This window comes from Pristiophorus japonicus, chromosome 2 (genome assembly GCF_044704955.1).
Source record: "Pristiophorus japonicus isolate sPriJap1 chromosome 2, sPriJap1.hap1, whole genome shotgun sequence".
NCBI lineage: Eukaryota > Metazoa > Chordata > Chondrichthyes > Pristiophoridae > Pristiophorus > Pristiophorus japonicus.
The window spans coordinates 21,389,411-21,402,678 of record NC_091978.1 but is presented as its reverse complement, the minus strand read 5'-3'; the positions used below and the strand labels follow the sequence as shown (position 1 = coordinate 21,402,678).

The following is a 13,268-nucleotide window of genomic DNA, read 5'->3' as shown; positions in this document are numbered from 1 at the left end:
AATGACTTGGATGAAGGAATGGAGAGCCGTATATCTCAGATTGCTGACAACACTAAGTTAGATGGCACAGTAAATAGTATAGATGGGAGCCGAAAGTTGCCACGACACATTGATAGATTAAGTGAGTGGGCCAAACTGCGGCAATTAGGGCTCAATGTGGTCGCAATTAGGGTTCAATGTGGTCAATTGTGAGGTCATCCACTTTGGACCCAAGAAAGATAGATCAGAGTATTTTCTAAATGGTGAGAAGCTAGGAATTGTGGCTGAACAGAGAGATTTAAGGGCCCCAAGTACAGAAATCACTAAGCTCATGGGCAGGTTAAAAAAAAATGAAGGCTAATGGAATGTTGGGTTTTTACCTCCAGTGGGCTGGAATACAAAGGGATAGAAATTACCCTACATTCTACCCTTGAGGTCATCCAAAACTCGGTTGTCCATGTCCGAACTCGCTTATGCCCATGTCCTGTTGACCCTTCACCCCTGTGGTCGCTGAGCCATATTGGCTCCCGGTTAAGCAACGCCTCGATTTCAAAATTCTCATCCTTGTTTTCAAATCCCGCTCTGGCCTTGTCCCTCCCGATCTCTAATCACCAGCCCCACAACCCCACGAGATGTCTGCACTCCTTTAATTCTGCCCTCTTGATAATAATCGCTCAACCATTGGTGGCCGTGACTTCTGTTGCCTCTCCCCTAAACTCTGGAATTTCCTGCATAAATCTCTCCGCGCCTCTACTTCTCTTTCCTCCTTTTAAGATGCTCCTTAAAAATGACCTCTTTGACCAAGTTTTTGCTCATCTGCCCTAATTTCTCCCAATTTGGCTCGGTGTCAAAATGTTTTTTGTCTTGTAATGCACCTTGGGATGTTTTACTACGTTAAAGGTGCTATACAAGTTGTTGTTGTATCAAGCTCTGGGGAGACCCTATCCTGAGTACTGCATTCAGTTCTGGGCAATGCACCCCAGGAAGGATATATTGGCTTTGAAGGGGCTGCAGTGCAGATTCACCAGAATGAAACAGGGGCTAAAAGGATTCCGTAATGAAAACATGTTGCATATACTAGGCTTGTATTCGTTTTAAATATATATGGTTAAAAGGTGATCTAATTGAGGTATTTAAGATGAATAAAAGATTTGATAGGGTAGATGGAGAAACCATTTCCTCTTGTCGGTGAGTCCAGAACTAGGGGGCAGAAAGCACTTCACACACAGGGTAGTGGAAATCATCCTCCCAAAAAGCTGTTGAGACTGCGAGTCAGTTGAAAAATTTCAAAACTGAGATTGATATTTTTTTAGGCATGGGTATTAAGACAGGTAGATGAAATTGAGAAATCGATCAGCCATGGTCTAATTGAATGATGGAGCAGGCTCGAGGGGCTGAATGGCCTATTTCTGTTCCTCCAATCCTATGTCTGTGTATTGGGGGTGAAATATTCATGTAAAAATCAATCAAATGAAATCTGTAGTTTTTGAGATCTAATGAATAGAGAAAATACTTTGCTGTTAACTCGTCTGCATTTCTGTGCCTAAGGTAATGTCAGAAAGTAATGAGAACACACAATATTTGTATATTGAACTAAATAGATTATTGTCAGTATTAATGCTAATTAGAAAATCTTGTCTGTAGATCGCTGATTATGTGCTTGTTTTCCTGACCATTGCAAGCTATAAACTTAAGGTTGTACATGTTATTGTGAAGAAATCCGAGCAGTCTCTGTTACTCGTTGAAGGGATATTTCTGTTGTGACACCACAAATTTCCAACATTAATATTTATGTCTGATCTAGTTACTAAGGTGTAATGTGTTCTTAAAAGTTAAATTTTATTTTGAACTATTGGAGGAAAGCACTCTGTTGCATGTGTAAAATCATAAATCTATTAGCTCATAGTTTGGGCGCGAAATTGGAATCGGTAGCGCCCATTGTTTGGCCTACTGCTGATCCTATATGCCCATTGGGCACTATGGGTGCCAAAATGGTGTCCGATGCGTGCATATGCTTCTGCCTCTGATTGCGTCAGACATCACTTGGTAATGGATAAACAAAAAGCGTCCTTTACCCATGTCTGAAGCAGGCGATAGCCTATTTGCATTTGCAAATAAAGGGCCTAACGCCTGCTTCTGGTCCCTGCTGCAACTTTGGTTTGCCCTGAGACAGTCACTGCCAGTGCTGATTGCCTCCAGGGGAACCAATGCAAAAACACAAGATTAAAAAAAGAAATTAAATACTTACCATAAATACCGCCTCTCCCGGTCACAAGATCTCCGACCTCACTCCTAACTCCAATCTCCAGGCCCCTCCATGCCTCTATTTAAGAAGCCCAAGATCTCGTATGCTTTTTTTTTTTAAACTACTTTCTCAACCTGCCCTGCCACCTTCAAGGATTTGTGCACATATACCCCCCAGGTCTCTGTTCATGCCCCCTCCATTAGAATTGTACCATTTAGTTTGTATTGCCTCTCCTCATTCTTCCTACCAAAATGTATCACTTTGCACTTTCCCGTGTTTAAATTTAATTTGCCATATGTCCGCCCATTCCACCAGCCTGTCTGACTTCCTGAAGTCTGTCACTATCCTCCTCACTATATCCTCCTCTAAGCAACGTCTCGATTTCAAAATTCTCATCCTTGTTTTCAAATCCCTCCATTGCTTCTCCTCTCTCTATCTCTAATTCCTTCCCCCCAAGATGTCTGCGCTCCTCTAATTCTGCCCTCTTGAGCATCCCTGATTATAATCGCTCAACCATTATTGGCTGTGCCTTCTGTTGCCAAAGCCCTTAACCCAGAAATTCTCTCCATAAGCCCCTCTGCCTCTCTACCCCTCTCTACACCTTTAGGACACTCCTTAAAACCAAGCTTCTGCCCGAATTTCTCCAAACTTTTGACTTCTAATACGCCTGTGAAGCACCTTGGGACGTTTTACTATGTTAAAGGCGCTATATAAATACAAATTGTTGTTATACTGAAAGTCCAACCTGAAATGAGCAGCATGGATCAGAGCCGTTATGTGGAGAGCATTGTTACATAACTACCAATCCTCCGTTTGACGAGAGTGCTGTTATATATTTCCCAATCCTCAGCTTAAGTATTTGGAGCTTGCTAATGGGCATCAGTGTGGGATTTAAAACTTTCAGTGCTGGTTTATATCCCTTTTACACACTTTATATCCCTTAGCAAAGCTCTTCTGGCCACGTGCAACCCTGTCTTATTTTTATAGCATTATGACCAAAACTGATCCTGGTTTAAATCTTAATATCTGGTCAGGATATAACCTCTGGAGTTTTATTCTCTTAGTGGCTATACACCCCAGCATTCTTAGTTTTTAAAAAAATGTTTCACCATTTTGTCTGGACATTGAAAGTGGCAAGTCTATTATTAATCCCATGCTGTAACATTAAAGAACGGCACTGATTTAGAATCATAGAATGATACAGCACAGAAGGAGGCCATTCAGCCCATCGTGCCATTGCCGTCTCTTTGCTGGGGCTATTCAATTTATCCCACTTCCCTGCTCTTTCCCTATAACCCTGTAATTTTTTTTCCTTTTCAATTACTTAGCAAATCTTCTTTTGAATGTTATCATTGATTCTGCTTCACCACCATTTCAGGCAGTGCATTCCAGATCACAACAACTCATTGTGTGAAAGAAATGTTTCCTCAAGTCGTCTCTACTACTTTTGCCAATCACCTTAAATCTGTGTACTCTGATGACTGACAAATCTGCCATTGGAAACAGTTTCTCATTTACTCAAAACCATTCATGATTTTGAACACTTCTATCAAATCTCCTCTTAACCTTTTCTGCTCCAAGGAGAACAATCCCAGCTTCTCCAGTCTATCCACAAAATTGAAGTCCCTCACTTCCTCATACCATTCTAGTAAATCTCTTCACGCTGTCTTAAAGGCTTTGACATCCTTCCGAAAGTGTGGTGCCCAGGTTTGAACACACTACTCCAGCTGGGGCCTAACCAGTGTTTTATAAAGGTTTAGTTTAACTTCCTTGCTTTTGTACTCTCTGCCTATGTTTATAAAGCGAAGGATCCCATATGCCTTTTTAACAGCTTTTTCAACTTGTCCAAAGATTCGTGTACATACATCCCCAGGTCTCTCTGTTCCTGCAACCCCTTTAAAATTGTACCATTTAGTTCATATTGCCTTTCTTCATTCATCCTACCAAAATATATCATTGCACACTCTTCTGTGTTAATTTTCATCTGCCACGCGTCTGTCCATTTTACCAGTCTGCCGATGTCCTCCTGAAGTCTATTACTATCCTCCTCATTGTTTACCACAATTCCGAGTTTCGCGTCATCTGCAAACTGGAATATAATTTCAAAGTCAGGGTCATTAATATATATTAAACAAAGCAGTGGTCCTAATACCGAATTCAGGCTAACACCACTGTCTAGTTCTCTGCATTCTGCAAAACAACCGTTCACCCCTGCTCTCGCTTTCTATCCCTTAGCCAATTTTGCATCCATGCTGCCACTGCACCTTTAATCCCATGGGCTTTAATTTATCTAACATGTGGTGGGTAATTTGACACATAATTTGATGTGTTGTTCCCCTTTTTCACTGTAGATGGCACTGTGTCTACAGACAGCAGCTACTTGATTCTTACAGCAACTGTGCCTCGATATGTCTCCTGGATGGTAAGTAACTGATGTAGTGTATTAAACTGAGAATTGTTCAAATGTAAAACATTGACTGCAAGTGAACTGCAAATTCTCTTCCATTTGTTGTGAGAGCCCTAATGCAATCACAATTCAGGTACAATAGAAAACAAGGGTAAAAAATATATTACCTTTCACCTACTACCTAGGAATCACCCTATATTTTGCTGAAGATTCGCCATTTCCAAACTCTCTTGGCTTCAAAAACAGGATTTTAAGAAGTAGTTCCATAAGAAAAAAAACTGGAAAATGGCATAGAACCTGATTCAGTTATCTTGAGCCTACTGAGCAAGTATTACTGTCATCCTCAACCCTAGTTGGGGGCATTTGTATGAAAGTGTGTGCCAACCCACAAAGTCAAAAGTAGAATAGATTTCATATTTCACAGTTCTTCAGTAATTTGTGCTAATATAGTAGCTGTGTTACTGGGCTGAGTAATCCAGAGTTCTGGACTAATATTCCACTGTGGCAATTTGTGAATTTAAATTCAGTTGACAAAACCAAGAAACACAAAGTTGGGATGAGTAAAAGTGACCATGGCGTTGGTGGATTGTTGTAAAACCTAACTGGTTCACTAATGTTCTTCAGGAAAGAGAGACTTGCCATCCTTGCCAGGTTTGGCCTTTATGCGACTTCAGTCCCACACCAGCATCATTGACTCTTAACTGCCCTCAGAAGTGGCCTTGCAAACCCACTCAGTTGTATCTGGATGGGCAATAAATGCTGGCCTTGCCACCGCGCCCACATTCCGAGAATCAATATTTTTAAAAAGTTACATTTTTTAATAAGCTTGTTAAACTAAAGAGGTGTTAATTAACTATATTCATTATTGTGATTAAAAATTCTGGAAATCTCAGCGGGTCAGGCAGCATCTGTGGAGAGAAAGCAGAGTTAACGTTTCAGGTCGTCAGAACTGGAGAGTGTTTGGAAAGAACAGATTCTTAACAAGCACTGAAAGGGGGAGAGGAAGAAAGAACAAAAGGGAAGGTCTGTGATAGGGTGGAAGACAGGAGAGATTAGAGAGACAAATGGGATGATGGCCCAAATTCAAATGGTAATGCCAGGAGTTAGAAAAATAGTAGTCAAGATAGGGTGTGAACGGTGAGATAATTACCATCTGCCATTCGAGAAAAGAAGAAAAAAAGAAAAACAGGCTCGTGGCGGGGGCAAGGGAAGGGAAGGGAGCCTAAGATTGGCAGCGGCTACACTCTGAAATTGTTGAACTCCATGTTGAGTGCAGAAGGCTGTAAAGTACCTAAACGAAAGATGAGGTGCTGTTCCTCGAGCTTGCATTGAGCTTTGTTGGAACAGTGTAGGAGACTGAGGTCAGAGCGGGAGTGGAGTAGAGTGGATAATTAAAGTGACAGGCAACCGGAAGCTCAGGGTCACACTTACGGACTGAACGGAGGTGTTATGCAAAGCGGTCACCCAATCTATGCTTGGTCTCCCCAATGTAGAGGAGACCACATCGTGAGCAGCGAATACTAAATTGAAAAAAGTACAAGTAAATCGCTGTTTCACCTGGAAGGTCCTGGATAGTGGGAAGGGAGGAGGTAAAAGGGCAGGTATTGTATCTCCTGCGCTTGGACGGAAAGGTGCTGTGGGAAGGGGAGGGGGTGCTGGGGGTGACTGCGGAATGGACCAGGGTGTCACGGAGGGAGCATTGTGCATTGTGATGCAGTGCTCTAAGTCACTCCATCCTAGAACAAATTAAAAAAAAATATTGTTATGCTGCATAATTGCTGCCCACAAAAGTTTATTGCAGCTCAAACTTAGATGAGGCAACAAAGTCCGAGTTAATAAGACACATGATTTAAAAAAAATATATACTGAATGCATCATCTACTCCTTAAGAAAAGTATCTCGGTACTTGTGATGTGGCCTCATACAAGTTCTTGGTTTACTGCAGTTTTACCTGTATGCTGGTTTCAGTGCATACCTGTTCTGCATAACTGAGTTTGGGATACCAACCTTAAACATTCGCTTGTACAGGTGCTTTCTCCAAACTACTATTGTATATTTTCCGCTTGAACAGCGGACTCTTTCCTTGGTGAGACCATATGCAGATTAGCTTGAACCTCACTGACCATCTGCATTTCCAGTATTTTCAATTAAAAAAAAAATCTATTCTGTGTTCTCTAAGTTACTGATTTACATTGGGATTCCCATGTATATAATATTTACCTATGCAAATAATGACTAGTAATGACTCACTAGTGTTTTCTGTGCATACATTTATTTTGAGTTATACCCATTGTAATTTGATTTTTTTCAGTGTGGAATAGATCCAAAAATATAAATTTAGTAAATTAAGGATAGTGGTTATTGTAGATCAATTTATTTGTGTTTTTAAGAACAGAATATTCTCATTATAATGTACTTTATCTCTATTTTCTATGTGCCATGCCTCTTTAAATCAGAGTTTGAAAAGTAATGTTCTTTAATTTTATATGCCTGATATGGTTCTTGCGCCTGCTATAACATCCAGCCATCCTTCCTCATTACTGGCAGCCGTGTAGTTGCTTTGTGCCTTTATATCATTAACTGTTCTTCATGAAGGAACATTAACACTGAGTACTTTGCTTTTGTGGTCTGTTATCTTGACAATATCTAGCTTTTGAGGTCAGAAATTCATCCTAAAATTCCACTTGATTTACAAAGAAATGAGAATCTCTTGACCCAAGTTTAAAATCTGTTTAATTATTGCATTTGGAATTTTTTTATTAATTCAGTAACAATCTTTGTTGTTGATAGCTGTAATGCTGCGAGCCTATGCCTTCCATCATCGAAATAGTGTCATTGGATTTAACACGATGATTAGTTTTGTAAACCACAAAGACTATTGTTAATACATTACTAGTATGTTTTATTTTGAACCCTATTAGAAAGTATTCCTCCTTGCCTCTCTCCCAGCTAACTTGTACTCGCTCCAATTCTGACTGAGTGAGCAGGAGGGAGTTGGACATTTCCATTGCCGTCAAATCTGTTGTAATTTCAAAAAATAGGAATTCTGAAGACATGTTCAAATGATATTGTGGTATTTTATATTCTTAAATTGTTTTCCTTCATAAGGTTGAAGATGCTGAGGTGAAACTTTCTGAAGAAGCACAGCAAATAGTAAAGGTAGGTCCTCTAATTTGAATTTTATAAACTTAGTAATTTTATAGTTTATAACTTTTAGCAAATTGATTTGCACAATGGCTGTGTTTAATTTGCTGCGATGGTATACACTCTGGAAGTTTGAATAATGGAAAGAATTTTTGAGATGCTATAGTCTGATTCTGCAGTCATATTTCCGGGTCTGAGATGTTGGTTTTGGATTCTTAGATATTGTGATAGTTTTACTGCAGCACATTCAGGATTTTAGCTTTCATAAATTTGAAGCTGCACTTTGCTTCAATAGCCACTGTGTGTCATACAATGTCTGAACTTGGGGAAAATTAGAAAAATTGCCATAGGTCCAAATTTACTCCGTTTGTCTCATCATAGTTGTTGAGTATGGAGAAAGAGTCAGACCGAACACTGAGCTCAAAGTAAAGCGTAACCTCAGTCTTTTATTGCAGGTCTCCAGAGTGCGCCTCCAACCTGTGAAGCCTCCTTAAATACCTGTGCTCCCAAGGGATTATGGTATCCCTTGGGACTTTGGGGAATGAGCTCTCTGGTGGCTGTACAGAGTAAATACAAGACCACATGCATAAAAATAGTATCTTAATGTGTTGTGAAAATTAGATTGAGAGCTGTTTGTCTTTTTTTTGTTTGACATGGCTTGGGCTATATTGTGATCAAATTTGTTTTATGTTTCCTTATTGACTAATTGTTTAAATTTGTGTGTTTCCCTCTTTTTTGATTGGTTGTTTTGTACTTGCATTATTCACCAGTTGCATTTGGTAAAACCTTTCTCCCCAGATGCAATGTCCTCCTCAATCACATTCCCTCAAAAAATGAGTTAGCATTGCAGTTCTTTGAAAAGACCAATATAAACCACTAAAAATCATGTTTGCCACAAAACACACGATCAAAAATCTACCCATAATTGTGGCTCATTAACAATTGCCATTTTTCCACAGTTAATACAAGGCATCTTGCTAAGCCTCTGAGCATTCTCATATCACATATATTAAAACTTGTACTAAATTTGCCAACTATCCCTGGAACTACAATTTACAGGAGCCATTGTGACTTTTTTTTAGCAAAATAGGTCAAGAGTCTGATTCCCCATGTGTTCACCTAAATTAGAATCTTGCAACACAGAAAGAGGCTATTTGGCCCATTGTGGCTGTGTTGGCTCCTTGAACCAGATATCCAATTAGTCCCACTCTTCTGTTCTTTCCCCATATCACTGAAAATGTTTCCTTTGGAGTTCACTTCCTTAGCAGAGGAACTTGCAAGAGTTGCCTCCAGCTATTCTGCCCCCTGTTGAGCATGTGCAGGAGTCTGTTCGAATTTGTTTTTCAATTTCATGAAGAATTGAGGACAGGAACATCTTCCAACAAGACTACTGTGGCCTGCTCCTCTCCGATGTGTCTGTGCTTCTCTGTAGTCAGCTTGTTCTCACAGTCTGCTCATGTGAATTTCTAAATGCTGCAGTGTTACTGAAACACAAGTGAGAGAGGTAGAACTGAATAAACAGATGGGTAAAAGGGGAAAGTGAAAAGAACAGCAATAAAGAGCAGTGAAGATGTAGAAGGTATGGAAAAAATATCTGGAAATATTCAGGTCAGGCAGCATCTGTGGAGAGAAACAGAGTTTATATTCTTGAGTTCAACAATTTCAGATCATAACCTCTGCCTCTCTTTTTTCAGGTGGCAGCTGTTGATCATTTATTCTGCCATGACCATTTGCAGTGTTTAACCACTCCTGCCTTCCACCAGATCACGTATCGTCCCTTTTATTCTTGCCACCCCTCTCTTTTCCCCCCCCCCCCCCCCTTCTCTGCCTCTGAACCTAGTTAAAATCTATTCCATCTCTTAACCTTTTCCAGTTCTGACGAAAGGTCACAAACCTGAAAGGTTACCGCTATTTGTCTGTCTACAGATGCTGCCTGACCTGCTGAGTGTTTCCAACAGTTTCTGTTTTTATTTCAAATTCCAACATCCAAGTATTTTGCTTTTGTGGAAAAATTATCTGTTGGGTTCAGGATAAAGAGAGCTATTTAATAAATTGAGCAGAGATGGACAGAGACTCTATTTAGCAGAGTGGAGGAGAAAGTCAGTCGAGGGGCTTGGGACCATTGATGGGAATGAGGCCCTGCTAAGTTGCTTCCTTCCACTTGACAACTTGGTTGTCACTTCCCCTATTTCTTCTCTTCTGCCAAAACTCCAGCTCTGCTTTCAAGGTATGATGCCTCCCACATCCTCCTAACTTGTCTCCCTCCCTCAAGCTCCCACAAGCTTCAACTCGACCAGGTCCTTACCAACACTAAGTTTCACACTATTATCAACCCTGAAGTCTCCAAGCTCCATTTGCTCCCTATAATCCAGCGTACCAGTTCCAATTTCCTCTATTTCCTTGCCTACCTCGGTGATCTCCTCCCGCTTCTTCTGCTCTGCCATTGCTGGCTGCTTGTTGGCACTATAATTTTGTCCTTGGAATTTTATATCAAGTTGCTTCTGCCTTGCCATCTCTCTCCCTGCTTTCAAAAACCTGCTCAAACCCTTCCTCTTTGACTGCAATCACTCCCCATCATTGACTTTCCATCTCTCTGCTCTTTCACGATATGCAGTGGCAACTCTTATCATCTGTCTTATTGCAAAGTGCTCCAAGACGTCTTACTACATGTGAAAAGTATTATGTAATTGCAAATTGTTGTCCCTCTTTGTGATTTCCTTGGGGGCCATGTGCTCATTCTATTAACAGTAAAACACAGTTTCTGACAGCATGAGTAATGCCATGGGATACAAGAACATAAGAAATAGGAACAGGAGTAGGCCATTTGGTCCCTCAAGCCTGCTCTGCCATTTAATAAGATCATGGCTGATCTGATCTTGGCCTCAACTCCACTTCCCTGCATGCTCCCCATAACCCTTGACTCCCTTATCGCTCAAAAATCTGTGTCTCTCCACCTTAAATATATTCAGTGACCCAGCCTCCACTGCGCTCTGGGGCAGAGAATTCAACAGATTTAAAACCCTCTGAGAGATGAAATTATTCTTTCAGTTTTAAATGGGTGACCCCTTATTTTGAGACTCTGCCCCCTAGTTTTAGTTTCCCCTGAGTGGAAATATCCTTTCTGCATCCACCTTGTTGAGCCCCCTCATTACCTTATATGTTTCGATAAGATCATCTCTCATCATTCTAAACATTAATGAGCCCAACCTACTCAACCTATCTTCAAAAGTCAACCCCCTCATCTTCAGAATCAACCTCGTGAACCTCTGAACGTAATAGTAAGGAAGGACATTAGTTTGGACGATGTGGAATCTGTATGGGTAGAGCTGCGGAACACCAAAGGGCAGAAAACGCTAGTGGGAGTTCAACCCCCTCATCTTCAGAATCAACCTTGTGAACCTCTGAACGTAATAGTAAGGAAGGACATTAGTTTGGACGATGTGGAATCTATGGGTAGAGCTGCGGAACACCAAAGGGCAGAAAACGCTAGTGGGAGTTGTGTACAGACCACCAAACAGTCGTAGTGAGGTTGGAGATGGTATCAAACGGGAAATTATGGATGCGTGCAATAAAGGTACAGCAGTTATCATGGGCGACTTTAATCTACATATTGATTGGGCTAACCAAACTGGAAGCAATACGGTGGTGGAGGATTTCCTGGAGTGTATAAGGGATGGTTTTCTAGACCAATATGTTGAACCAACTGGAGAGCTGGCCATCCTAGACTGGGTGTTGTGTAATGAGAGAGGATTAATTAGCAATCTTGTTGTGCGAGGCTCCTTGGGGAAGAGTGACCGTAATATGGTAGAATTCTTCATTTAAGATGGAGAGTGACACAGTTAATTCAGAGACGAGGGTCCTGAACTTCAAGAAAGGTAACTTCGATGGTATGAGCGTGAGTTGGCTAGAATAGACTGGCGAATGATACTTTAAGGGTTGATGGTGGATAGGCAATGGCGGACATTTAAAGGTCACATGGATGAACTTCAACAATTGCACATCCCTGTCTGGTGTAAAAATAAAACTGGGAAGGTGGCTCAACCGTGGCTAACAAGGGAAATTAGGGACAGTGTTAAATCCAAGGAAGAGGCATATAAATTGGCCAGAAAAAGCAGCAAACCTGAAGACTGGGAAAAATTTAGAACTCGGCAGAGGAGGACAAAGGGTTTAATTAGGAGGGCGAAAATAGAGTATGAGTGTAAGATTGCAGGGAACATAAAAACTGACTGCAAAAGCTTTGATAGATATGTGAAGAGAAAAAGATTAGTGAAGACAAATGTAGCTCCCTTGCAGTCAGAATCAAGTGAATTTATAATGGGAAACAAAGTGGCAGCAGACCAATTGAACAAAAACTTTGGTCTGTCTTCACTAAGGAAGACAAATAATCTTCCGGAAATATTTGGGGACCGAGGGTCTAGCGCGAAGGAGGAACTGAAGGAAATTGTGTTAGGGAAATTGATGGAATTGAAGGCCGATAAATCCCCATTTAGACGAAGGAATTGAATGTAATATCTCCAAGTTTGCAGATGACACTAAGCTGGGTGGCAGTGTGAGCTGTGAGGAGGACACTAAAAGGCTGCAGGGAGACTTGGACAGGTTAGGTGAGTGGCCAAATGCATGGCAGATGTACTATAATGTAGATAAATATGAGGCAAAATTGATGGCAAAAACAGGAAGGCAGAATATTATCTGAATGGTGACAGATTAGGAAAAGAGGAGGTGCAATGAGACCTGGGTGTCATGGTACATCAGTCATTGAAAGTTCGCATGCAGGTACAGCAGGCGGTGAAGAAGGCAAATGGCATGTTGGCCTTCATGGTGAGAGGATTTGAGTATAGGAGCAGGGAGGTCTTATTGCCGTTGTACAGGGCCTTGGTGAGGCCACACCTTGAATATTGTGTACAGTTTTGGTCTCCTAATCTGAGGAAGGATATTCTTGCTATTGAGGGAGTGCAGCAAAGGTTCACCAGACTGATTCGCGGGATGGCAGGACTGACATATGAAGAAAGACTGGATCGATTAGGCTTATATTCACTGGAATTTAGATGAATGAGCGGGGTTCTCATAGAAATATATAATATTCTGAAGGGATTGGACAGGTTAGATGCAGGAAGAATGTTCCCAATGTTGGGGACAAGATGAGGAGAAACTTTTTCACCCAGAGAGTGGTGAACCTGTGGAATTCTCTACCACCGAAAGTTGTTGAGGCCAGTTCGTTAGATATATTCAAAAGGAAGTGAGATGTGGCCCTTATGGCTAAAGGGATCAAGGGGTATGGAGAGAAATCAGGAAAGGGGTACTGAAGTTGCATGATCAGCCATGATATTGAATGGTGGTACAGGCTCGAAGGGCCAAATGTCCTTCTGCAGATATTTTCTTTGTAATACTGCTTTCATCTGGGGAATCACTTCTAACACCTCTTGTGCTGAACAGATGAAAAAAACTGCTTGACTGATAAATCACCCCTCTTCATAGAAGAATCATAGAATCATG

At 41.1% G+C, this 13,268-nt stretch overlaps 1 protein-coding gene across 2 annotated transcripts in view; it reads left to right on the top strand.

Moving 5' to 3' along the window:
- The window catches only part of dnaaf9 (dynein axonemal assembly factor 9), a 188,772-nt gene that overhangs the window by 89,777 nt on the left and 85,727 nt on the right, over positions 1-13,268 (top strand). For both annotated transcript variants that reach the window (XM_070866808.1, XM_070866807.1), the window contains 2 exons: positions 4,576-4,646; positions 7,740-7,790. In XM_070866808.1, coding sequence (XP_070722909.1) covers positions 4,576-4,646; positions 7,740-7,790 — 122 coding nt within the window. The remainder of the gene's footprint in view (positions 1-4,575; positions 4,647-7,739; positions 7,791-13,268) is intronic.